Source organism: Apostichopus japonicus, chromosome 9 (assembly GCF_037975245.1).
Source record: "Apostichopus japonicus isolate 1M-3 chromosome 9, ASM3797524v1, whole genome shotgun sequence".
Lineage (NCBI taxonomy): Eukaryota > Metazoa > Echinodermata > Holothuroidea > Aspidochirotida > Stichopodidae > Apostichopus > Apostichopus japonicus.
Genome location: NC_092569.1, coordinates 9,790,750 through 9,817,399, shown reverse-complemented (window position 1 = coordinate 9,817,399; position 26,650 = coordinate 9,790,750). Strand labels below are relative to the sequence as shown.

The window sequence follows — 26,650 nt, the reverse complement described above, 5'->3', positions numbered from 1 at the left end:
ATGAGAAATCATAAATCATTTTAAAGGAGCAAATAAATGCTTCTACTTTAAGATGTTGGACTAAAAAGTAACAAACTTCACAGATAACAAGGTAGGAACATGCGATGGGTTTCCCCTCGGGCAGTAAAGTGGTATGCAAATTAGGATGTACCTTTCAGGTCCTTTAGAACTAAAGACACCCTCTTTAGCAAATGTATCGCTAAACCAAAAATTGGGACACCTGGGCATATATTATTACTGTAACTTTCATCAACTGCCCGGTATAGATAATTACAGTAGCATTTGGTTGCTTCTAATTAATAACAATGCTTCTAATTAATAATAAAAATTTAAGCCAGTTATAGAATGCTTTGTGTCCCACAAATTTAAAGCATTGTTTTTATTTTATTTTTTTATCCTTCAAACCTTTTGATGGTTATGACAAAATTACTTTGGGTGGTAGAATGAGAAGTAGGGGCATTGACCGGTAGCCGAAGGTGCAAGCGTTAGATATTAATGTTATCAGTGAACTCAAATGCCTGATAGAGTGAGGGCGCTGTGGTTGTGAGGGGACAGGTAAGGGTGGAAACAAACTTTAATATTCACAGTCACCCCTGCGTGTGTAAGTTTGGTGGACTATGAGAACAGCTGAGTACTGCATTTTTTTGACTTTAAACTGCCGATTATGGTGCGGCTATAGAATTACAACGAACACTGCAGCTTTAACAATGTTGTTCTTGAGGTTCATTGACATAAACAGCTGTGAGGTGATAAAGATACCATTCCAGTTTGACATTAATGACTGTTGGATTAAATCTATGTCACTGCCTGTCTGGTCCCCTAGGACTACAAAAAAGACATAGAGCCCCCATCTTATAGGGCTGGAAAACAAATTACAAAGATTAAAAATTAAAAATTAAAAATACTTTAATAATGCTAAATTGATATATCATTCCTTGATTCCAATTGTAAAGAGACTATATTATACTACGTTTTATTCTCAGGATGGTTGATTAACAGGTTCACCACAAAAAAAAAAAATTCAGAAAGGATTAATTTTTAATCAATTAGTCCTTGCCATACATGGTAAATATCTATTGCCTGCCAAATACATCACTTTTGAAAATGATTTATAAAGATTTTAAAACTAATCTGGAAATTATGTTAGATTTTTCTTGTTTCATGCTCGAATGCAGTCCGAGCTTTTCTATGTAAACCAAATGACATCGCTAATTATTAAAACTTTACATGGAATTCTTACACAACCACGGAATAGGGGGCCTTCAAATATTAAGTGTGTATGGTTCCTGATTAATGGAGTTTATCTGGCCGATTATGTCATGTTGGTTAGTATGTTACATGTACCTTTAGTACTTACATGTTTGGAATGAATAAATGATTCCATCCCTTGTGAATAACTGAACAAATGATAGAATGGTTGAAAACATATTTAGTAAAAATGATCCCTAATGTGTATTAAGGTTATAATATGTTTAAATTTCAATTGAACTGTGTGGGGGGAGGGGGGGTCTCTCAAAACTTTTTTTTTAATATTTGATATATGAACCGGTAATGCGAAACATCCTTAAAGAATTTACAGATTTGCAACATAGAAATGCCAACGCATTTCATATACAGTAAATATAAAGTAGATAACTAATACACTATATACGGGGTACTGCAGCATAGTTTGACCCTTGTATGGGAAGGAAGTCCATATTTGTTATACATATTAGTTATGTTATTAATATAGGTCCAGCAGTCTATATGAGAAGGACAGACAACATTAGTATATATATATACTAAACATATCACAGGTATTGGTAGCCATATATAAGGAAAACTAGTTCCTATACATGTGAGCAGAGAAATCTGTTCAATACAATTTTGAGTCTTCAATGACATTTAGGAAACGTCCTTCTTTCTAGGTATGAAACTAAAACAGAAAGTCAAGAACCTTGGACTTTTGTTTTCTCCTGTTATTCTGTTATATCCTCTCACAGCAAGTAAACACGAGGAAGATCAAAAAGTCACAAATGTTTGAGTAACATGGCCATATATGTACGGCGCTGTGGAGTGAATCATTTTACGCAAACATTTCTCAAAGTTGATTCACCTGATGCAGAGATTACTGACTTTAATTAGTTTTGCTTTTGAATTTTCCAAGACAAAGACAAATACCAACCAAAGCGAAAGTAAATGACCCAAGCAGGGGAGAATGAAAGAAAGAAAGACCTTGCTGCATTTTTGGGAAAACAAATTTCCTCTGTTATCTATAAGTTAAGAAGTAGCTTATCAACAACTGGCAATGGTAGAGATAAAGACCAAATCTCTTTGTATCTTGAGGGATGCAGATTGCCTTTAATCTTTCTTTCTGATTTAAAAATTGCCTGAGATAGTTAAATTACTTACAACAGACTGTATTCCTGTAACATCAGTCATAGTAACACTGTTAGACAATTAGGAGGACTGCACATATTGTTTTAGTACCAGACTGCCTAATAAGTAAGCCAACTGGGTCAGATATAAAACCTATTGTAACACACAATAAACAGCCCAGAGAAAGTAGGTGCACCATGGTTGTAGATAAACAGGGAAATAATGGTATAAGAATTGCTGGACTATACTTACAGCACTGAGTATCTGATGGAAAAACTAAATTTTGAAAGGAGTATATATTAATTAAGGTGCAAACATAGACTATATAACGTTACAATGTTTTCCGGCTAACTTTAGAGTAGCAGTGTTTTCTCTTTTCGGATCATTCCAAACCAAAGTTCATCAGTCCTAATTAACACGTTGTCAATTAATTGGGAGTTATGCCTATCGCCGGTGTTTCTTGAAGCCTTGGCAAAGTGAGGTGACATGACATTAAAATGTGTTCAACTGTCATGGAGCGTCAAAGAGTTCTACACCGATAATGACATCTTAAAACAAATGCAACAAAACTGTTAGAATTTAATGTCAAAAGGCTTAACTGTGCTCTTCACGCGATGACATTCTAAAGGTATAAGAGATCTAGGAATATTTCGGCATGTGGCTGGATGGTGCCCAGCTCCCTCCCTCATCGTAAATTGTCTGAGATTGAGAGCCCATCTATCCTGCTGACATGCAGATGGAGTCTTTACCCAATCAATCATCCAGAGAGCCAGAGAAAAAACTTGTCAGGTTTGGAAGCTGTATCACATATGTCCAGCCAAATGTTACCAGGGGTGGGAGAGACTTAAAGGTGCCCTGCTCTGCCTGTCTTTTACTTATATCACATACTGCTAAGCTCCGCCTACTTTGGGACTTCCTGCCACCTGATTGGCAGGTCCTGTCCGCAGATATATAGGAGAGTAGATGTTAAATGACATCGGAGGTATCAATGTGCCGTCGTCCAGGCATGAGCCATGGTGACAAGTTGATAGGACACCGGAAAGTTTGTTTCTCTTTAGTTGCCTGGAGGGATCCTTCTAAGGAAGATGTCAACTCTAAAAGTAGATATTTTCATGGCGCAGAAAAAATTCAGGATCTTTCAGATTTGTGTACAGAAGAGCGTACTCTTGGTTACCAAACTACAGTCGTTCTATCACTGTACTTGAAGTTTTGAAACTTTTACAGGGATGCGTATTACTACTGCAATGGGACATCAACATTGCTGATCGACCACGCATACGTAGCAACATCTGTAGAGACTAATTTACACATGGTACACACGATAATTTTCAAATCGCTGACGAGATAACCGTGGCGAAGAGAGATGTGGTCACCACTGTTTCACCCTGCAATAAGGGATAAGCATCCTTAGCTTCAGCTACATCAAAATTATGAGTGGCTTGGAAACCCAGAGAGGGAGAGAGAGAGCATGGGGCCAAATTCTTATAGGCTATCATCTGGTGATGCACGTTCACGGTGCTATTGGAAATATTCCTCTTTTAACTGAGCGGCAAAAGTAAGTACGGAGTATATTTTTTGTAGATCTGTAGATCTCTTGTATTATTTAACCTGTTCTAGGTCAGGGGTTTGGTTTCTGCCTGTGATAGGCTACTATAGTTAGATAAATGCTCAAAAACATTGCATACAGTTTCTTGGTATCTCAAGGCTTTCCAAACTGTTTAAAATTGTGCTGGCAACAAGATAATTCTACAGAAAATAAGATTTCTACCATAGATTAAAAAATGGAGAAACAGTTTGTTGTAAACCATGACATGAAAAGCTTGATGTCATTTGCCATGCTGTGATATATTTTACCATAAATAAAATATTTCATAAAGTTGATATCACTCTTTACTTACACTTGGCAAGAATAAACTTTGATTGTTCAAGTCATTTTTAAGGAATATTATTCAAATGAGCAAAGACCTGTGATTATAGCTTTCTGATTCATTTGATTTTTAGGTTGTCATTTAAGTATTATTTACTCCAGTTGAATGTACAATTCTGTTTCTTCTGATCATTTACAGTTTGAATGTTCAAACTTTGTTAATACAGTTTGTTTTTGCAGTAAACAAGAGAGTTATCAATTGAATCAGAGACTTGGCATACTCTCATTGGTTTAACAAAATGGATATAATAATCTTATGATCCTAAACAAAAAGAAATTTTAGATCGACAAATTTATATTTAGTAAGTGAGGCCAACTTACTTTTACACATTCTATTACACAGGCTCTCTAGTGGATAAGCAGTTTGCTAACAGTTTTATTTTATTTTAAATTTATATTTATTCAAAACAAGTTTCAGTGAAGATCCTTTTCCTGCATTAAAAATATAATAACAACAATGTACAGTAGGCTGACTTATAAATTTGGAAACACTCGCAGCTACAGTCAATTTACTCAGGTTACCTATTGTACCTACAGTCTGTTTCATCAGGTTTTATGTATTGTAACTACGATCTATTTTCTCAGATTTTTATTGTACAATAGCTACAGTATATTTTCTCAGGTTATGTATTATAGCTATAGACTATTTTCTCAGGTTATGTATTGCAGCTAGTCAATTTTCTCAGGTTACAGTATGTATATTATAGCTACAGTCTGTTTTCTCAGGTTATGTATTGCAGCTACAGTCTATTTTATAAAGTTTTGTATTGTTATAGCTAAAGTCTATTTTCTCAGGTTATGTACTGTTTATCTCACAAGAATACAAAACTTGTGTTCTAGGAAAATACTCAAAATGTCCAATCGAACTTCACTGAAAACAATAGGGTTGTTGTACTTAATGAGAAGGATCCACATACCAAGAATAAAGTTAATCCACCATCAACTTTTTGAGTATATCTTGTTTACAAGCAAGTGTCACATACATAAACACACATACACTTCATCACTATCGCATAGATTCCTTTGGCCTCCGGCAAGGAATAAAAAAAATTAGCTACATAGTTAATATACAATATTTACAAAAATATTTTGTTTTTCTACTTGGTTTCAATATGGGTACAAACTGAATTAACATAGATTGCCAGTAATGTTTATGCAAGCATGGTACATTTTTCTTACATTATTCTTATCTTTCATAACTTCCACAGTTTTTGGGGTAGCAGACCATCTCCTGGCAGTGAAAGGCATCTGGCAATGTACATATGTAAGGTCTCGAAGACATACATTAACAACCATGTACAAAGTACCTGTGAGAGGGAAGCAGGGCCCAATGTTATGCTCTAGCTGGTAAACGGGAACCAAATCGTGACATTCTATAATGATTTGGTCCCCTTCAACCAGCCGTAGCACTGCATTTTTATCATCTTGAAGGAAGTTGAACCGTCGGGACTCAACTACCATACAGAGGGCAGCAGACAGATAGAGCAATAGCCAGACCCCCTCGGGAAATTGCAACGACAGAGTATGTACCAGCTTAAAATGAGGGAAAGGTATTGCAATCTTCGTGAGGTTTACACAGTAAGTAATTGTTTCTTGTATGTTTTGGTTCAGGATTTTTCATATCAAAATCGTTTGTCATTTTATCTAGCAAATGGTCTGCTTGTGCCTGGACTGCTTGAAACCAAAATTCTCTGTACAATTTACAAACAAAGAACACTGCACTGTTAAACTGCTTCTTTAAGTTGTAGGCTTTCTGTATATAAAGTAAAACACAGATCCAATGCTAATACAGTTGTTATTGGTATATAGATACATGCCCTTTGCTATGCATGGGCAAGGACTGATGGTTCTCAATATTTTCACTGCAGGATAACTGTGTATATTATTTACACATTCAGACTTTAAAGAACCCACAGAGCAGGAGCCTAGTACTATATTTCACAGCCGTGAATAAACATGGTGTAAAGTTTTTCTTACTATTGCAATATTTGTGACATCAGAATCATTGAGTAGAATGCAATAATTCGTCAAATTTTCCAGTCAATAGCACCAGATAGATTTTACCCCCCTCCAAAAAAATATATATCCTAAAGAGAGATGAAATGACATTCAATGGGAGATTAAACTATTCCACAAATTTCAGTATTCCTGGGTCTGATTCCACTCAAATTCAACAATGTTTAATACAATATGGATCATATATTCCATGCAAAACGATTTTCTTTTTCAAGCTAAGTATAAGGTCAAATTTAATCCCATGTTCAGAGAAAGTTTGCACCGAGAGGTTGTATTTAAATAGTGGTGTGTCTCCGCATTCATCCACTATCTTTGCCCTTGTTCACTATACACTCCCAAGAATTAATTCAATTCTGACTTGATTCAGACACCTTGGTCAGATTTCTGCTGAGACTTCAATTCCATGCACCTTAAATTCTTTTGAAGTATGAATTTAGATATGCCTGTATGGCAAAGGACTAAAGATCTACCCCACCCAACCAGAAAGAAATAGCAATACTTTACAAAACTCATAAATATTATCAACTGCAGTTCAAGAAGTTGCCCCCCAAAAAATACTTAAACATAATCTTTGAATAAATAGAAGTATTTTTACAGAGTTAGATTAAATATCAACTGTGACATATTACATGCAAATGGATGGGTGAGGGGGAGGGGAGGGAGAGGGGGAGGGAAGGGGAGGGGGAGGAAGCGATAATTCTAAGACAGTAACTAAAGTAATTATGGCAAATATAAAAATCTGCAAAGAAACTATAACCACAATCATGCTACTATTGCTATTGTTTACAAGTCCTAAGAAGTGTTTCTTTGGCTAACAGAAAAGACCCATCTTTTCACTTGTTCTTTTGTAAATTAATCTGCTTTCTTTGTAAAGCACCTTGAGCAGTGACTTTTGTCTACTGATTTGGCGCTATATAAGTCTCATTTATTATTATTTTTATTATTATTATTATTATTATTATTTACCATTTCACAATTTATTTGTTCAGTACATGTAAGTCTGATCTAAGTTGAAATCAAGACATTAAAACAAATGCTTTATTTCAAGCACCATCCATCATTTTGCAACAATTTCTGTGGTTGTGTTGTGATTGCAATCTACTTTTAAAATTTTTTTAGTTTATATTTTTCTCTCTAATATAGGGGAATAATTTTGTGTTCAAATTTTGCTTAGCAATTTCGAAAGGCTCTGGATTATTTTCTCTTATCGATTACTATATAGTTCCTTTGTAGGTACATCTGTCAATGGTGTTAAGCAACCATTGGTGTTAAGCAACCATTGGTGTTAAGTAACCATTGGTGTTAAGCAACCATTGGTGTTAAGCAACCATGGTGTACTGTTACCATGGTGCAACCATGGTGTTAAGCAAGCATTTTGAATAGCATTTTGCACTTTGATACTGGATACATTATTCCCCTGACTACTGTTTTGGGGATAATTTTGGTTTGGCAAATTCTACCTTATTGGATCTGGTACGCTCTCCTCACATTATTGAAGGTTAAGGTTAAAAGGTAGTTAAACACAGCTGTATTAAACATTAAACATTAGTTAAACATTCTTGTAACTTGGATGAAGTCAAGGCTGTTTTCTTTTTACCTCTCCAATTTCAACCATACCAAAGGCTATAAATCTTGTGGTTTTAAACACAAACTTTGGTTGCAAAACAGCTGTGGAGAGTTTAAATTACTGTTTCACACTGGAGGAGTGGGCATCACATGAATTGCAGTCTACAAGTCAAATCAAATGGTTTTAACCACAGAATTGCACTTTGACAAATGACCAAACCAGTTGATCCTTCCATGCCATCATTTGTAAGGTTAACAGATGGGTTAAACTTGTGTATGATAAATGCTACCCTACTTATACGGAAAAACCAAACTTGAATTTTACCATATCCTCGCGACATTTGACAAGCAAATTTGCATATTTCTGGCTTGAAATTTCGCACAGGCCACTTTTGACTCCACAGAAACTCTGAGTTTCCGGGCTCATTGTGGTTTTATTTCTTATGACCAAAATAAAATTAGATAACAGTAGTCAGAACAGCTGATTGGTATGCTATTCTGTTAAATAGCACCTTTAATATGTAATGTCTGTGTGCATGCAGTGCATTATTTGTCTCTTTATTTTCTTAATCACTTCCTTTACTAGCGAGCTATAAATAGTCCAACATACATATCGCAATAACATCCATTTCGACTTTTTCCTGTTCCACACATTGAAATTATCGTCAACTTCAACTACATGCATACCGTACCAACTGGTCATGATGCATAATACCAGTGTAAAGGGGCAAAAAATTATGTCAATTCCAAATTGTCTCAATGAAGGTAGACTGTTGTACAGTAGTAACTAACTAGTGTAAAAGATGCTTTTCCTTTAACATATTAAATGAAATTGAATATAAGTTTACATAGACGTACATGTATGCATGGATGTTCATCATGATTTACTAAGTGTTTCTCTGCTGTGCTTCTTATTCTCTGTAATTCATAGAAAAGCAAGGAGCCATTATGTGTTTAAGGCTCTTCTTTTCAATATTGGTCTTGCATTATACAGTCCTATTTTTGTTGCCTCCATTTTATTTCATGGCCGGACCACACTTTGCCTCTTACATTACCAGAATAAAGAAGTCCATATAAGTCGATATGGAAAACATCGTATTGAGACGTGTTCCTACTTTCTCTATGTGTTCGTTCCAACGGTAGATTAATTTCTGTCACAGTATCACATAGGACTAAATGCCTCAAGAATTTATGAACCCAAGAGGCTATATATACACTATATAGAGCATCTACGTCCATAATAGGATAGGATACAGTCCAATACTGGTACTGTACCTCAGTGGCCCCAAGACTCGTCACTGATCCAGCACCCCCCCTCCCACCCCCTTAAAGTTGCAGTTATCTCTCAAAGGAGAAGTCATGTTTACCAACTAAATGTATAAATAACTTGGTGTGTATCTGTTTCCAACTTGTCAGTGGTGAGTTCCTGAAAACTGAGTCATGACAGAAGCAGGAAAAAAAATATATTCATTTAAGAAACAACTTAGGAGAGATCTACTACTGGCTCGCCACAGACTGACAAAAGTTTGCTTTTATCACCTCCTAACTGCATTGTAAAATATTATGACGGTAATAGATGGTACATACTGTAATCAAACTCGGACAAAACATCCATCTGATGACAGGCTGAAATATCCAGAGAGGGTACTTGTTCTTACAGAGGTCCATTTAAGGTGAGAGCACAGTGACTTGCTCCTCATACGTACAGTGTGATTCACCTTGCACAATTCCATTCCACCCAACCCGCCCCCACCGGCCCATTTCCCCACTTCTCAGATTTCTCCACCCACATCGGACAGCTGATGTCAAACGTCTCACCATGGTTCCCCATTGCTATAACTGGCCTACTACTCTCCATACAGAAATATATTACAAGTTTCCCTTCATTGATCTAGATTTACTGCTTTGATGGTACTTTAGCTTTAAAAGTAGAAACAAAGATTCACTGACATTCTGGAACACAAAGAACTGTACAAGTACTGGTTCTTACTGATGAAAATAAACACTTTAGCTGGTTGTGTATAAAATGTTACAGTACTACATCATTGCAAATCTATATAGCAATTTAATAATGTGATATATCTAACTAGATAGATTACACACTGAACCTCCTATGAACTTAACACATGCAAACATGCAATATCCAGCTGGTTGTAGACATGGTTTATTTTTAAGCTGGGTATAATGTCCTTCCCCCCCCCCACACACCCCTGTCTCCCATTTGGTGTGGAGTTACCTGCAGATTACATTCTAGTCTATCTTGTGAATTTTGCCAGTGTTTGATTGCTAGAGGTTAGATAACACTGCCACCCAGCAGGATCTCTGAACTTTACCAACAATTGCTTGACTGACAATCAACTTCCCCTGTCTGTTGTGAGCTTTCTTCTTCTGCCTCCCAAAATGATGTTAATACATCTAGATTAGAATGTGATCACAATGTAACTGTCTAAACATGGAACAATGACTTCCAGGTAAAGTTTCGGGAAACAATTAATGCCGAACAATACAAGATTACCATGACTGTCTACCTGATCACCACAAGGCTCATTGGAGTAATCTCTCGGTATAAACAATTCCCGGGAAAAAATGGTTATCTAGACAAAGGCACTGCTTCTTGGAAGAAGATGATTTGCTAATTGCTATAATAAATCTTTTGGTATCTGTGTTTCATGGTTGGCGATAACTCAAAATTTGTTTATTAACAGTGGGCTTCTCCTTCTTCCCTCAACCCCTCCCACTCCCCCTCCCACTCCCCTACCATGTTTGTATGCTGATAATAGTATCATCAGTTATAGATGGAGTACATGTTTTGGGGTGGTGGGGGAGGGGGGTGGTGATGGTGGGAGAGGCTTCCCCCCAGTCCCATTTGTAAGTAGAGCTGATAAATCACAGTCCATCTGTCAAATGTTAGATGGTATTGAAGTCTTCGCAGTCACATGCTTGTAATTGGTCTACACAGAAGGCCTCTTCGGACACTGAACTTCGATATCTGAGGGTATTTAAGCCAATCAAGACTAAATGCAATCCCGTAATTCAATAATTACAGCCCTCCCATCTTGCCTCTCATATTTCAGCCTCTACCAGTTTGCTGGAACACCGAGCGAGCATCAGACCAAAATAACTCGACAGGCCTAGGGAAAACCACAACTATGTGACATGACAAAGATACAAGTCATAACCTGCTGCTGCTACTGGACTCGAGGATGGAATCTATTTCAAAAATGTCTGACATTGTCTTCAACAGAACACCTACTGTAAATGAGTAATTCACCCTTTTCAAAATCTTTGTTTTTAAGATTCAACAAAGCTTCTAAATCAGATACATAAGGATACCTGTATTAGTTGCTTAGTACCATAGCATTCATGTTATAAACATCTGATGACCTTGAAAAACATCTGGTGACCTTGACCAGCCAACTTGACACAATAATATACAGTTGTATGATGTACAGTATATTGAAGGTCAGAATTCAATGTCAGGATCTCACCAGAAAATCAAACAGATTTTGGTGGCACCTGATAATATTTACAGTGGAAATAATCCATATACCTCCTATCGGCTACTATGATTGGTTGATACTACATGTCATAAAAATTGCAGGAAAAGATTTATTAAGAACTAACAACCGCTAGCCACACAAAACTCCTTGATTGTGTCCAAGTTCTGCTAATTGAATCAGATCAAGTACCCAGAAATTGGTACATGGGAGTTCACATCCAAATCCCCACTGCAACCGAGCAATGGGAAAAGGTGGCATACTGTAGTTATAACCTACCTGCATGTCCTCTATAGTCTGACCAGATCCATCGATTTAATCTTCCTCTACATGGCTTTACAAATCCAAAATGTTAAGAGGAAATCACATTGACTTCAATAAAGCATCTTCCACACATATATAGCATTATCATAATCATGGACCTTAAATATGAATCTGAGAGACTGACTTCGGTCAGCTTGCGGCTTTGATAAGCCAATGATGGCTTCTTTGCGAGTTCCTGCTTGCAGGACGATCTTAAATACATAAAACCTGAGGCAATTCTGCTGACCTTTTTATGTAACTGAGTGTGCAGACTAAAAGCTTATATCGCTGGCATGATGATATTCACCTATACATCAATCCCCTCTCCCCCCTCACAGCACCCACCCCACCACCCCTGTCCCTCCCCAACTTCCATTCTGCCCCACCACCTGTTCCCCAAATGGTAATGATCACTCCTTTGTTAGGGCATACACTGGTCCCTACTACAACTACAGTAAGTCCAGCTGGGGTGAAACAGAGGAATTTGTGGTGCTTGTAACGAAAACCTACACACACCGGTCAATCCACACCGAGAGAGACTCTACGAATCTCTGACCATACGCAGGAGGAGCAAACTCACTTACCTGGGATTTCCTCTCAGAGCAGCGTGATGAAGTGCGTTGAACCCGTTGTTGTTGGTGACACATATATCAGCATTGTTGTCCAGTAGAAGCGATAAGATATCGTCCCTCTTCTTACTGATCGCATCGTGCAAAGGGGTATCTCCTTCCGAGTCCTAAATGGAAAAAAAACCTCTAGAAATGACTGATATCGAGATAATGCCATTTAATAATTAAATGTAGTTAATGTGGAAGAAAACGTGTCTACGAGAAAGATCTCAGAAATTTACATTGATCAAAGTTAAAACATGACATCTCGATAAATGTTCAATAGTTTTGAAATACCACAAAGTGACAGACATTACTGTCTACTCCTTTCTAAGATAATAATAATACATAATTTTTATATAGCTCCAAACAAACTATGAAATAATTCTCATAGCGCTTAAACCAGATGGTCAGTTGTAGTAATTACAAAATGTATTGAGCATTTATACAGGACTAATATATACAAAAATCAGGTGGAGTATACATGCCACTGGCTACATTTATAATATCAAATAAGAAATCAGTTTTACTTGCATGAAATGTCCTGTAAAAATGACAGCTGAAATGAAGACTGTACATTCTTTTCTATTGTTACATAATTACTTATTCTTTCTTCATTTGTCTTAATTGATAAATATAGCAGTAGAAACACTTCATTCATAGAATGTTGAAATGATTCAAAGAATTCCAGCTCTAAAATTTATAAGGACTGAAATGGTGGTTAAATCTGTCCACGGGCCAATCTCTTTAAGACACAGAATGACAGGGAGAAAGGCAAATTATGATGAGCAACAATAAAGCTAAGGATAAAACTGTCCATAAACTCAAGCCAGGCAGCAATTAGCTGATGTCCTTCACATATTTATGATGCATAGCATTTGTCTCATGGCTTCATTTTCAACAGTTTAATTATCATCGGTGGGTGGTGTTCGGCCATAGAACATGTATGATTTCCCCTGCCGTGACTTTACTGGGTGGTATCCACAACCATCCGCAAAATTTATCATTCTGGGTACCAAGAGGTATATAATTAGCCATCTTTTGCCTTCCCCAGCTTTTAGAGCCAAAAGGCAAGACTTTTATGTTTTATCTCCATGGATACAAAAAGGAAGCTATAAAGGAAGTTATTCATAACTCAAATATTATTATTATTATTTACGGTCAATTCTATATCAACGACCAAATAGTAAATGAACACAAATTCAGGGTACATACAGTCCATGCAGCAGATTTTGAAGTAACTTACAGTAAGTCCATACCGGTATTCATGATCCAACATATAGTTATACCTGTCCTCAATTGTACTCCATCTTACAGTGGATTTTTTGCAGTAATAATTGGGACATTGTCATGAGTAGTACAGGAATAAATAAAAGTCTACTGGGTACAAGTCTGCTGGGTACAAGTCTACTGGGTACAGGTCTACTGGTAACAGGTCTACTGGGTAATAGTCTGCACTGGTTACAAGTCTGCTGGGTACAAGTCTACTGGGTACAGGTCTATGGGTACAAGTCTACCGGGTAATAGTCTGCTGGTTACAAGTCTGCTGGATACAAGTCTACTGGGTATAAGTCTGCCGGGTAAAGTCTGCTGGGTACAAGTCTGCTGGGTACAAGTCTACTGGGTACAAGTCTACTGGGTACAAGTCTACTGGGTACAAGTCTACTAGGTACAAGTCCGCGGGTACAAGTCTACTGGGTACAAGTCTATTGTGTTCAAGTCTGCTGGGTACAAGTCTGCTGGGTAAAAGTCTACCGGGTTCAAGTCTACCGGGTACAAGTCTACCGGTTACAAGTCTATTGGGTACAAGTCTAATGGGTACTATTCTACTGGGTACAAGTCTGCTAGGTACAAGTCTGCTGGGTACAAGTCTACTGGGTACAAGTCTACTGGGTAAAAGTCTACTGGGTACAAGTCTGCTGGGTACAAGTCTACTGGGCAAAGTCTACTGGGTACAAGTCTACTGGGTACAAGTCTACTGGGTACAAGTCTGCTGGGTACAAGTCTGCTGGGTACAAGTCTAATGGGTAAAAGTCTGCTGGGTACAAGTCTACTGGATACAAGTCTACTGTGTTCAAGTCTACTGGGTACAAGTCTGCTGGGTACAAGTCTACTGGGTACAAGTCTGCTGGTAACAAGTCTACTGGGTACAAGTCTGCTGGGTACAAGTCTGCGGGTACAAGTCTACTGGGTTCAAGTCTACTGGGTTCAAGTCTACTGGGTACAAGTCTACTGGGTACAAGTCTACTGGGTACAAGTCTACTGGGTTCAAGTCTACTGGGTTCAAGTCTACTGGGTACAAGTCTACTGGGTTCAAGTCTACTGGGTACAAGTCTAATGGGTACAAGTCTACTGGGTACAAGTCTACTGGGTACAAGTCTACTGGGTAAAAGTCTGCTGGGTACAAGTATGCTGGGTACAAGTATACTGGGTACAAGTCTACTGTGTTCAAGTCTACTGGGTACAAGTCTGCGGGTTACAAGTCTACTGGGTACAAGTCTACTGGGTAAAAGTCTACTGGGTACAAGTCTAATGGGTACAAGTCTACTGGGTACAAGTCTACTGGGTACAAGTCTACTGGGTACAAGTATGCTGGTTACAAGTCTGCTTGGTACAAGTCTGCTGGGTAAAGGTCTACTGGGTTCAAGTCTACTGGGTACAAGTCTACTGGGTACAAATTTACTGTTAACAGGTCTGCAGTATCTTTGGCACATGAATGTGAGACTATAAGACTTTTCTTCTATAAAAAAAAGTTTCTTCAAATGGCATTAATCTCTTAAAGCTATCAATCTTTATTATGTTATTTACAGAACCAGGTTGTAAAAAGACCAACAAGTAATTTCTCCAAACTGTGGCCTATTGATACATTAACACACTGTGTACATAGACTTGAGTACAGTATGTGCACCTACAGTAGCACCCATAAGGTAAAAACAGGTAACCTTTGAGTGAACTTTGTGGATTTCACTGCTAGGACAGGTGAAGGAAGTATTATTAACTCAGCTTCTACACATGTACAGAAATGTAACATGAAACATTAGAAAGGTTTCCCACTGTTTCAAGATTAATACAGCACAGGGAAGTCTTGCCAAGTATGAAGGCTATGTGCCATAGATTTCTGAATGGTAAATAACATTCACCAATCTATGTTCTCTAGATATTGAGTGACCCATTACTACATTTCCTGCATGCAGCAGTGATACCTACAGTATGTGGGCTATCCAGGCGGATTCCATTTGTAAGATATTCCATTTCTTTTTTTTATAGTTAGGCAGAGATTTCCAGAATGTTTATGTTACAAGTGAGTTGGTAGTTTGCGTCCTTCACTGGTGTTAATCTGGGTGAGTGGGTTGGCTGGGGGGGGGGGGGGTGACATTTATTTAATAGATTCTTGGTATTATACATAGTATACATGTGCTAACTAAATGCTCTGCTTACACTAACCCTTTTTGTAATTCATGTACACACTGTAGATATTACCCAAAATTGAAGTAAGTTTTGAGTAACATTTTGGAATATTGGTCAATTGGGTTGTGGTAGTCAAACAAAGATAAATTTATGCTGACCAAGGATAGCAAACACAAACTGATTTACCTACTAAATTGCCCCTTTAAGAAATTGAGAACAACACATCCTCAACTGTACACCCCCTATCCCTTTTCCTCTTTTCCCTACCTTTATCCCCTTAACCCCTCCCACCCCAACAAACAACCCCTATTTGCAAGGCTTACTACGCAGGTCATATTGAAACTTTACAGCTAGGACCTGCATTGGTCCAATAGTACGTTTCTTAAAATGGTCCTAGTATTTCCAACTCTGACCACAATGGACAATCTAATTGATACCAACGTTACTGGTCAAACTTTGTGTCTCTGTACTGAACTGTACTGTACTGTATGTATATCTATAAGAATCTATGAAGATACAAAATGTTTGGAAATAGTTACACACTTGCAATGGGAATGACAGTTTTAATAGCATATTTTAATAATTTGCATGCTTTGAAACCTTAGATGAAAATAAGACAGTAGTAAATTTGAATTTATTGGAATGCTTTTACAGGTGGTTTACGTCCAGGCTTTAGGCTTTGAGACAGTGAGTCCCTGCATGGTACACACACTATAGAGAGGCACAGCCAGTTTATTTAAATCTAAGGGTGAGCCCAAAAAACTGTCCAAAACCTAATAATGCCAAGACATAAGAACTGGTATTGAATCCTATGAAATTAAATAACTATACATCTTTGTAATTAATATATGCGCATTTCATATCTATAGATTGTTTGGAATGTCAAAACAAGTCTGTACAAGCTTTAAAGCCCCATTACGCAATCAAACTTGACAGTCTAACAATTGTGTGTATAGTATTACTACGATACATAAATTTTTGCCAAAATTTTGGATTATTTCTGGAGATAGAGTGATTGAAAAATTCAAACAAAATCAGAGGTATCCCAGTCTTTGCTATTATTTTGGCCGAGAGGAAAACATTAATTGGACGCATGCGTTCATCTTGACCAAACCAATAACAGAGAATGGAATACTTTTGCTTTGGTTTGAATTTTTTAATTTGCTTGATCTCTGCTACAATGGCCAAATTTGTTTGCTTTTGGGAAAAATTCATTGTCTGGGTGATTATTTACTATACAATTAGTATCAGAAACCACTGTAGAGTGAGAAAGATCACTTTCTAACTTGCAGACTTTCCTACTTCAGTAAGCTGCATGATACAGTAAAAGCATGGAGCACAAAGTTAAATACTGTGTAGCAACACACATTAATTGAAGCATGTTGAATGTACGGTATGTAGTTCAAATCTGCTGTTCCCTTACTGTAGGTTAAATGCAAACGAAATGAGGGACTACCTGACACGTTGCAGCCGTCATCAAAATATTGTGATAATCCTGTAATCACATCCCAAGCCTTATCGCCGTGAACACATTTACTAGTGCTGTCTACAAACCTCACACCATTTTGATCCTCGTATAGCTACTGTACATAATATGTGTCAACCGTATGCGGGGAGTCGTTGTCAGGGTTGAATTGGTTCTACTGTTTAAAGCAATCAGGATCAAACCACTGACTCTGATGAATTCTACCAGCCTACATCTACATGGAGGAGGATGTTAAATACCTTCTCTTTAAAACCTGTTGCTGGATTTGTGCGTAGTATTTTATAAATTACTACTTTGTACGGATGGATGAATGGATGGTTCGTATCATCAACATTTCTATTCTGTAACATACAGTATTATAAGCAGACTTTCAGAATAGATACAGACCAAACATTAAACTCTCAAAAGGGAAATCAAGGTTTGTCTTCAGAGATATTCACGAGAGATACTTCAGGACACCTTGATCCTCGTTGGATTTGATGAAGGGTGAAAATGACAAAGCTGGGTCGGAAAGAAGCAAATTATTGCATAAATTGCTTCGATCGTCGTTAGAACCCAATTTCTGGATCCTGCAACCATTTCTGGGCATTCAAATATTTAATTCTTCCCCTTATCAGAGGTAGGCATTCCTCGACTACTACCAAACCATCCTCTCGGAAAATCAACTGCCCCCGCTTCAGGATGTCTCATCCCAAGACACTTTCTGGTCACAGCATGCTGTAGGTAGGTTGGAATGTTAAGAATGTTGGCTATGAAGTTGGGGACTTCTGTTACTTATGAGCAGATAAGAGACAAGGAAATCAGCTGGTTGATGATGAGACAAGAGTCTAGTGAAAAGTCATTAGACTCGTCTGGGGCATGCAAGGTTAACGACGTGTGAAGTTAACGCACTTTTACAGCTTCACACATTATACTGAAAAGAGAATATGACAAACTAAAAAAAAAAGGCAACAGTTCTAGGGCACGTCTCTCGGCCCACATTGTAACAGAACCCCAACCCACACAACCGAACTGATTGACACGAAACCAAACCGACGAATGATAACGATGCGCTAAAGACACCCACAACCCCTCCTGCGTTAAGAAATTCAATACCCCTCTCCCTCCCATCAAGTATGCACGCCGGATTTCTCAACCAACATATGTATGAACCTGGCGAGGCCGTAACTCATAAATGCATTACAACCTACGGTATATTTAGACAAGTCTTAAGGGGCCCTAACTTTCCCCCCCTATTTTTTTTTTTTTTTTGGAACATGTAAAATATCTCGGTTATGAATTGTTCGCAGTGCCCATCTGGCAACGGAAGGTTCATAGATGATGGTTTTGACAATTAAATATGACAAGGGAAAGTACTGCGCTGGGCAGATTGCCTTCTCGGCATTCCTCTCATGTCCTCCGTTCGTTCGCTGAAGCGTATGATATATACTTAACCTATTGATCCACATTGTATTCACGTCGTATCGGAGGTCAAGGAAGACCCAAATTGAATAATATCAAAACCTCACGACTGTCAATGTTTAAATAAAAAAAATAGTTGCCACACTCAGCTTTAAAAGGTTCACTCTATTATAAGCTATTAAGTCCAATTTGTATTAAATACCTGTGCCTTCTTATATTATCTCTGTTACTGAAATACGCTCTGGTCAACCGGGCAAAAATATTGTTTTAATATTTGGTCATTAACTGGTGTCATGGGACTTGGTCTCTCTGATGGAGGAGGAACAGTGGAGGGTATCTTTGGACTTGACAGACATATTATAAACTACAGGGTGTTGTGATTGTAATAACACAGCATTACTGAAGGTGACCAGTTTGGAACTGTCCGGTCGATCCTATCTATATATAGTTAATCACAAAGAAGGAAATATTTGATTGATTCAGGTTCAGAAGTTCTTTCTGGACTATCATCCAGGAAAATTCTACAATTCAGAATTATTTGTTCCTGTTTAATATTTTCATCCAAATTCATTCTGTGACAAAAGGCTTTCTATATCAATTGGGAAGGAATGTTCATTGTCACTTTGGGACAAATGCTGCATCAAGACGTCGACGTGTGATTGGTTAATTTTGAAATAAATGGTAAAGATCACATTGTCTGATTACACATGAAAGAGATGAAAATTACAGGCAGTATAGTAGTCGCATTGGAAGCTTCCTGAATGGCAGATTGGGAAGGTAGAGGGCTACAACCTGAAGGAAGTAGTCAACAAGGGGGGGGGGGGGGGGGGGATGGGGAGAGTTGCAAAAATGTTACTACCAATTCTTCTTGGCTATGTAAATGAGAGTGCGAATATGCATAAAAGACAGGTAAGAGAGCAGTGAGGATAAATAGCAACAGTGATCAGGGTGATAAAATCATAAAGTTTGTCAATTCAGTGATATTCTGATTAAAATACTATCCCATCGATAAAAATCACTGCAAGCAAGCTGGAGACCAAATTATGAAAATTAGCTGTTTTACCTACTACATAGCTACTGTACTTGCTGAAACAACATTATTATGTAAGAAACCCAAGGGAATTACTTCTCAAAGGCATCTTTGACCTAATAAATTTTTAGTTATCAAATGTTCTCTTTGGTAAATGCAGTGAAAATAAATCTTATTGTATGGGTCACCTTGCTGACTGCTTCCAAATAAAATCTATCACCACTGGGTACACTAGCAGCCTAAAAGCTGGTGAAATGTTTCTATATTAAAGATACTGTAGTGTAGTAACATTCCTGCAATTTCCTGGACAGTAAGTGCAATGACATTGAATGGATGATGACTTGTGTCATATGATGCAATGGGTACACACATGAATATTACAAATAAATAGGTCAATAACAATTAAATACAAGACATGGCTGTTAAACTATACATTTCTAACAATCACATACAGTATTGGTTTTCTCCATTTACCGATTTCAGTTAAAACTAATAAGAAAACCATCAGATGCTAATTCTTTACAAATGAGGTACCTATAAAATAGATTGCATTCAAGATAATATAACCACGGAAGGATAACTAAAATGGAGCAAAGATTCAAAGAGAAGAGACAGTCTATGATATTTTAGAGGTAAATATAACTTGTATGATCTAGGCAAACTGGGATCGATACAAAAAGTATTTCAATTCATGTGGAAGCTGCTGATACCCAACTGATGTTGCTAATGAACTAAGAGAGAAGTTCCCGCCAATGCTCACCTCATCACGCAATCTTATCGGAACGAGAGTTTTGAAAAATATGACAGTGTTAACGGTAAAATTGAGAGATAATTTATCAAACTAAATACGAATAAACCATAGACCACACATATTTGGCAAGTCAAGGCGTTGAAGAATATATGACCCCATTAGAACTTACTCCGATGCTGTTATAAATCTACAAGGCAGCAGGTTACTGTTACATACATACTTCCAGCTCTGTAGATGAAGGGTACCTAAGCCTTGTCTGAAAGTAAGGGTTGCTCAGCACTATCATTACAATATATTAACACTGGCATAATTGGCAGCAGGTTGAAAGTCACATACACACTTCTAGCTGTAGATGAAGGTTACCTAAGCCTTGTCTGAAAGTAAGGGTTGCTCAGCACTATCATTACAATATATTAACACTGGCATAATTGGCAGCAGGTTGAAAGTCACATACACACTTCTAGCTGTAAATGAAGGTTACCTAAGCCTTGTCTGAAAGTAAGGGTTGCTCAGCACTATCATTACAATACATTAACACTGGCATAATTGGCAGCAGGTTGAAAGTCACATACACACTTCTAGCTGTAGATGAAGGTTACCCTAAGCCTTGTCTGAAAGTAAGGGTTGCTCAGCACTATCATTACAATACATTAACACTGGCATAATTGGCAGCAGGTTGAAAGTCACATACACACTTCTAGCTGTAGATGAAGGTTACCTAAGCCTTGTCTGAAAGTAAGGGTTGCTCAGCACTATCATTACAATACATTAACACTGGCATACTTGGCAGCAGGTTGAAAGTCACATACACACTTCTAGCTGTAGATGAAGGTCACCCTAAGCCTTGTCTGAAAGTAAGGGTTGCTCAGCACTATAATTACTATACATTAACACTAGCATAATTGGCAGCAGGTTGAAAGTCACATACACACTTCTAGCTGTAGATGAAGGTTACCCTAAGCCTTGTCTGAAAGTAAGGGTTGCTCAGCACTATCATTACAATACATTAACACTGGCATAATTGGCAGCAGGTTGAAAGTCACATACACACTTCTAGCTGTAGATGAAGGTTACCCTAAGCCTTGTCTGAAAGTAAAGGTTGCTCAGCACTATCATTACAATACATTAACACTGGCATAATTGGCAGCAGGTTGAAAGTCACATACATATTTCCAACTGTATATAGGGTACCTTAGAAGCTTTACAAGGCTGAAAGTAAGGGTTGCTCAACACTATCATTACAATATACATTAACACTGGCATAACCACTGGCAGCAGGTTAAAAGTCACATACACACTTCTAGCTGTAGATGAAGGTTACCCTAAGCCTTGTCTGAAAGTAAGGGTTGCTCAGCACTATCATTACAATATACATTAACACTGGCATAACCACTGGCAGCAGGTTAAAAGTCACATACACACTTCTAGCTGTAGATGAAGGTTACCTAAGCCTTGTCTGAAAGTAAGGGTTGCTCAGCACTATCATTACAATATACATTAACACTGGCATAACCACTGGCAGCAGGTTAAAAGTCACATACACACTTCTAGCTGTAGATGAAGGTTACCTAAGCCTTGTCTGAAAGTAAGGGTTGCTCAGCACTATCATTACAATATACATTAACACTGGCATAACCACTGGCAGCAGGTTAAAAGTCACATACACACTTCTAGCTGTAGATGAAGGTTACCTAAGCCTTGTCTGAAAGTAAGGGTTGCTCAGCACTATCATTACAATATACATTAACACTGGCATAACCACTGGCAGCAGGTTAAAAGTCACATACACACTTCTAGCTGTAGATGAAGGTTACCTAAGCCTAAGTGTCTGATAGTAAGGGTTGCTCAGCACTCTCATTATAATACATAGACACAGGCTGCATTTTTCCAACAGCAGGCAACAAGCACAATTGCCATTGGCGAATGAAAACTCATTGATGAGCTACAATGTTTGCAGAGAGATGTTTCTTAATCTCAAATGGGTTTGTCAGTGTTGCTATATAACTGGACCACTAACATAATCTACTGCATATGATACTAACTACACTAATGGTCCCTCCCCTCCCCTCCCCCCTTCCCCAATGAAATGGTGTTACTCCAAAACACCAGACAGCAACTTTCCTACCACTTGCATGGCAACAAGATATTATTCTTATCTTTTATGTGCACTATCAGGGAAGGAAGATATGACCCTAAAGAATGAAGACCGTGCAACACCCAGCCACATATCAAATTAGAAATGGGGGGGACTATTAAAAGTCAGAGCAGACAACCCTCCAGTGACATCAGCATCTGAAAAATTGATGCTGGCATTCTGAAGGAGGTGACAAGTAAAGATATCTCAATATTAAGGATTTTAACGAGGGACTCGACTATTTAAACTGCCATAAAACAGGATAATTAATACCACACATATATACAGGCAAGACTAACTCATCTGTTGGAGACGAGCACCACAATAAAACAAAAGGGGAGGATGACACGCCAGATATTTACAACACCCGAGTGAATTAAGGCTCCCCGGAAGTTTGAGCAGCTTTGGCTCGAGACTCATTCCCGTGGTCGTCGTTGTGTTCGTCGTCTCCAGTCGGAAGGGCTTATAAATCAATCCAGGTACTTGAATGCCTAACTTCCTTCTCAAACATTTCTCAAGAGTTGCAACACTTTAACATCATTAAATGCCATATGACTTCACACCATGATGAATATTCAACAGGCTTAACTTGCTCTCCCATCTGTGTATCCTTGAGTCTTGGTATTGAAACAAATATTTCTAATCATCAAATACTACAGAGAGTGGTTGCTATGGTTCCATTTTGCAACTGTAAACAGTCTCCCCTTGCACCAGCTCTTTCGCATGTTAGGCAACAGGTTTGACCAAACCTAACATGCAATACTCAAATTAAAGAGTGAATAGAGAAAATAGGAGGAAACTTTTTTTTATTTATATTTCAAGTTTTACAGTATAAATATGTAAAGTTTCAAAACATATAGATTTGCTCTTGTCAACTAACATACTGCAAGGTACTGAGGTAACAAGTCATTCCTTATCAATAGATGGATACTTGCAAGAGGTTGAAAAACTAGTTTGAGAATTAACTGTAATAACTATTTTCATCCTTATTATTATATCCACAGCACTGTAGACAAGACCAAATATACATGTAGTGTGATATCAATGAAGGCGTAGTCAAAGTGTTCATGGTTGGTCTAAAAAATAACTGATATTTTCAATTATTAAATCATGATTTAAGTTTACATCTATCATAGTCATAAGACATGTTAAGTTACTTTTAAGCAATTTATTTCGCGCTCACATATTACATGCAGAATATGTGCCTTGCATTACGACAGTTTCATAAACACATCAAATCTGGTCAAAGTACATGGTTACAAAGATAAAGCACACATCTGCACATAAAGTTGCATGCACAGGCTAGGTATGATATTTTACAACCTGAAAAGGATGACAAAAATTGTTGATATTTTCACTATTATCAAGTATTAGAGTGCCTGAAGATGTGTTTAAATTGACACCTCAACAAAAGCACTGCAGGTCCCAAAAGTACGCACTTCCCTATCACTACAGGATATCAACTGTTCTATGGTAATGTACGAATGATGGCTGACAAGCCATCAATCATTTTCATATTTATATGATGCAGTTGGTATAAGAATATTTAATTGGGGGGTCCTTTGGGCCTCTCTGGGGCAATTAGTTACCATTACACAGGATAAACATCCTCAAAGGCTAGCAAACTCCCAGACCAGAAACTCAAGCTCATTAGATATTAGTTTGTACCACGACGAACAGGTGACCATTAAAATTGTGGTCTAAGGAGCCCAGTTGTGTAAACATACCACTGAAAGTTGATTCATTTAAACTTATGCTTGACTATCAATTCCAAACTAATTAAGCCAAGTGTGAACTTTTGTTAGTATACTCGCTGTTTGATGGCGACAACAAGACTCTGCAAAAAGATATGACATTAAAGATCTTCAAAGGAATAGCATCGGTGAGCATCACCTAGAATTGTAATCATCAAGTTAGGGTCAGTGGAAGCTATTTGTAAATAAGACCTGGACTGAATAGATTAAAGCAAAGAACGTAAGGTCACTTCATCGCAGCAGCGATCTTTCTTCTTCAAAAATAATTGACAATATACCTATGGCCGAGATTGATTCACTGCTTACATGAATTGTTTGTCGTTAAAGATGCTCCATAACGTAACCGAGGTGTCAACCAAGTAACCGACCACTCGTACAGTGATTTCCTGTGGAACTTCTCTAAAGTCATGATGGTGTATCACAGATCCTTCGACTACTGTACTGGCAATAAATTTGCATGACAGGTTCCTCTACTACAGGGGTGGGCAACCTTTTTGAATGAATGGGCCAGATATAAGGAGTGAAAAATTGACTGAGCCGCACCTAACCAACGACCTGCTGTTGATTTCAAACCTTTGATTCCAAGGACTTTCAAGCAATAGGTGTGTGTATTTAATGTGTATTCACAAAAACATAATGTCAATACAGTACATTTGATAATTAATGGGGATAATAGGCCTACCTGACAGCATCATTGAGTGCCGATAAATTCTAAGCAGCTAGCTCGTTTTTTGTGATGATGTAAAATAGATTGATTTTTTTTTCTTTTTCTTGAGATATCTCACGGGCCGCAAAAATATCACTGGCAGGCCGTAGGTTGCCCACCCCAGCTCTAGTAGAAAGCTGTGCTGTTTAAATGAAAACTAACACCTAGCATATCATAGAGTAATGTTCTATAGATCTCAGTTTTTCTTAAAGTGGAGAATGTGCACCGAAGATTCCATTAAGTGTGTAGATAGATGAATGTTATCTTAAGAGTAGATGATAACACATCTTTGACTAATCCTATGTACAGTGGTTTGTACAACAGTGCTCCAATAGCCTAAAACTGACTTAAAAATCTCCATTTACAAGATTAATAAGCCCACATATGACAGCTGCTCTGTCATAATTCTAAAGCAGAAGATGATATAAAGATTGTAGACTATGGTAAACACTTCCCGGGATGGTATCTTAAGTAGGTGACAGGATCACCAAACCCATAGTACACTATGGTAAACACTTCCCGGGATGCATCTTAAGTAGATGACAGGATCACCAAACCAATAGTAGACTATACTTCCCAGAATGCTACCGTAAGTAGGTGACGGGATCACCAAACCAATTGTAGACAATGGTAAATACTTCCTGGGATGCTATCTTAAGTAGGTGACAGGATCACCAAACCAATTGTAGACAATGGTAAATACTACCTGGGATGCTATCTTAAGTAGGTGACAGGATCACCAAACCAATTGTAGACAATGGTAAATACTTCCTGGGATGCTACCTTAAGTAGGTGACATGATCACCAAACCAATTGTAGACAATAGTAAATACTTCCTGGGATGCTACCTTAAGTAGGTGACAGGATCATCAAACCAATAGTACTTAGAGACTAGTAGAGAGAAGATTACCATCTGAGTTTCACAATTTCTTGGCGGTCTGCTTCTTAAATGGCCTATTGCTAACAGTTGCATTCCTCTTTTCTGAAGTTACAATTATTTGTCTTAAGAAAGTCCAAGCTAGATTCTTAACTGTACTTGACTGAGTATGGTGATATGTGTCTCCATATATGAGATACATTGAGGTTTTAACACAAAATACTGTATGTATAATTAAAATACTATTATATTACTCTCCTATCATTTTAGAGCATAGCACTTAATGTCAATTTAAGGTAAGTTACCTAGTGTTAAATGTTTGTAGTGTATTTAAGGGTCCGTGATATGACATTAACTTGATCAATCTCCAAGTATACAAAGCACTCTTGGTTGGAGAGAAATTACAGTGTAATAAATAGGTCACTCAGATAACCAAACTAACCCTCCCCCCCCCCACCCTCAAGTCAAGGTCAACTAAGCTCCCCAATATAATGTTATTTGCTGTTTTCAGTGATACACTTGTGACCAATCAAGATAACGAGTAATTACAGACTGCAGAGTGATGGTAATTCATTGTCAAACCTGTCATTTTTCACCAGTTTCTTACATCTTGTTCTCTTCACTGTAGACCAACAAAGTGATCTATTTATTGGCATATATATTGATCAATATAAACTTCTATGACTGTCATTTATGCATGTAACAATTAACATGCGACTGCTTCATTATAATGCAACCTGCTTCCAGGTGTTGTGACCTGACCTACATGTATATCTTTCTTTGATATGATGACAGTCGTACATTCCCCATATCATCTCTTTGCACAAC

The 26,650-nt window shown here is 37.7% G+C and overlaps 2 protein-coding genes across 4 annotated transcripts in view; both read right to left on the bottom strand.

The window, feature by feature from the left end:
- LOC139974515 (E3 ubiquitin-protein ligase MIB1-like) overlaps positions 1–26,650 on the bottom strand; it is a 226,763-nt gene that overhangs the window by 162,677 nt on the left and 37,436 nt on the right. For all 3 annotated transcript variants that reach the window (XR_011795499.1, XR_011795500.1, XM_071981715.1), the window contains exon 12: positions 12,252–12,403. Coding sequence is in view for 1 of the 3 variants with exons in the window: in XM_071981715.1 (XP_071837816.1) it covers positions 12,252–12,403 (152 nt within the window). In the remaining 2 variants the exon portion in view is untranslated. The remainder of the gene's footprint in view (positions 1–12,251; positions 12,404–26,650) is intronic.
- On the bottom strand, positions 13,001–15,735 carry LOC139973762 (uncharacterized). Its single transcript, XM_071980626.1, has 4 exons — positions 15,720–15,735; positions 14,492–14,744; positions 14,211–14,447; positions 13,001–14,161 (listed from the first exon to the last, which is right to left on the bottom strand). Exons 1-4 carry the CDS (start codon positions 15,733–15,735, stop codon positions 13,834–13,836), a joined length of 834 nt encoding a protein of 277 aa, XP_071836727.1. The 3' UTR covers positions 13,001–13,833.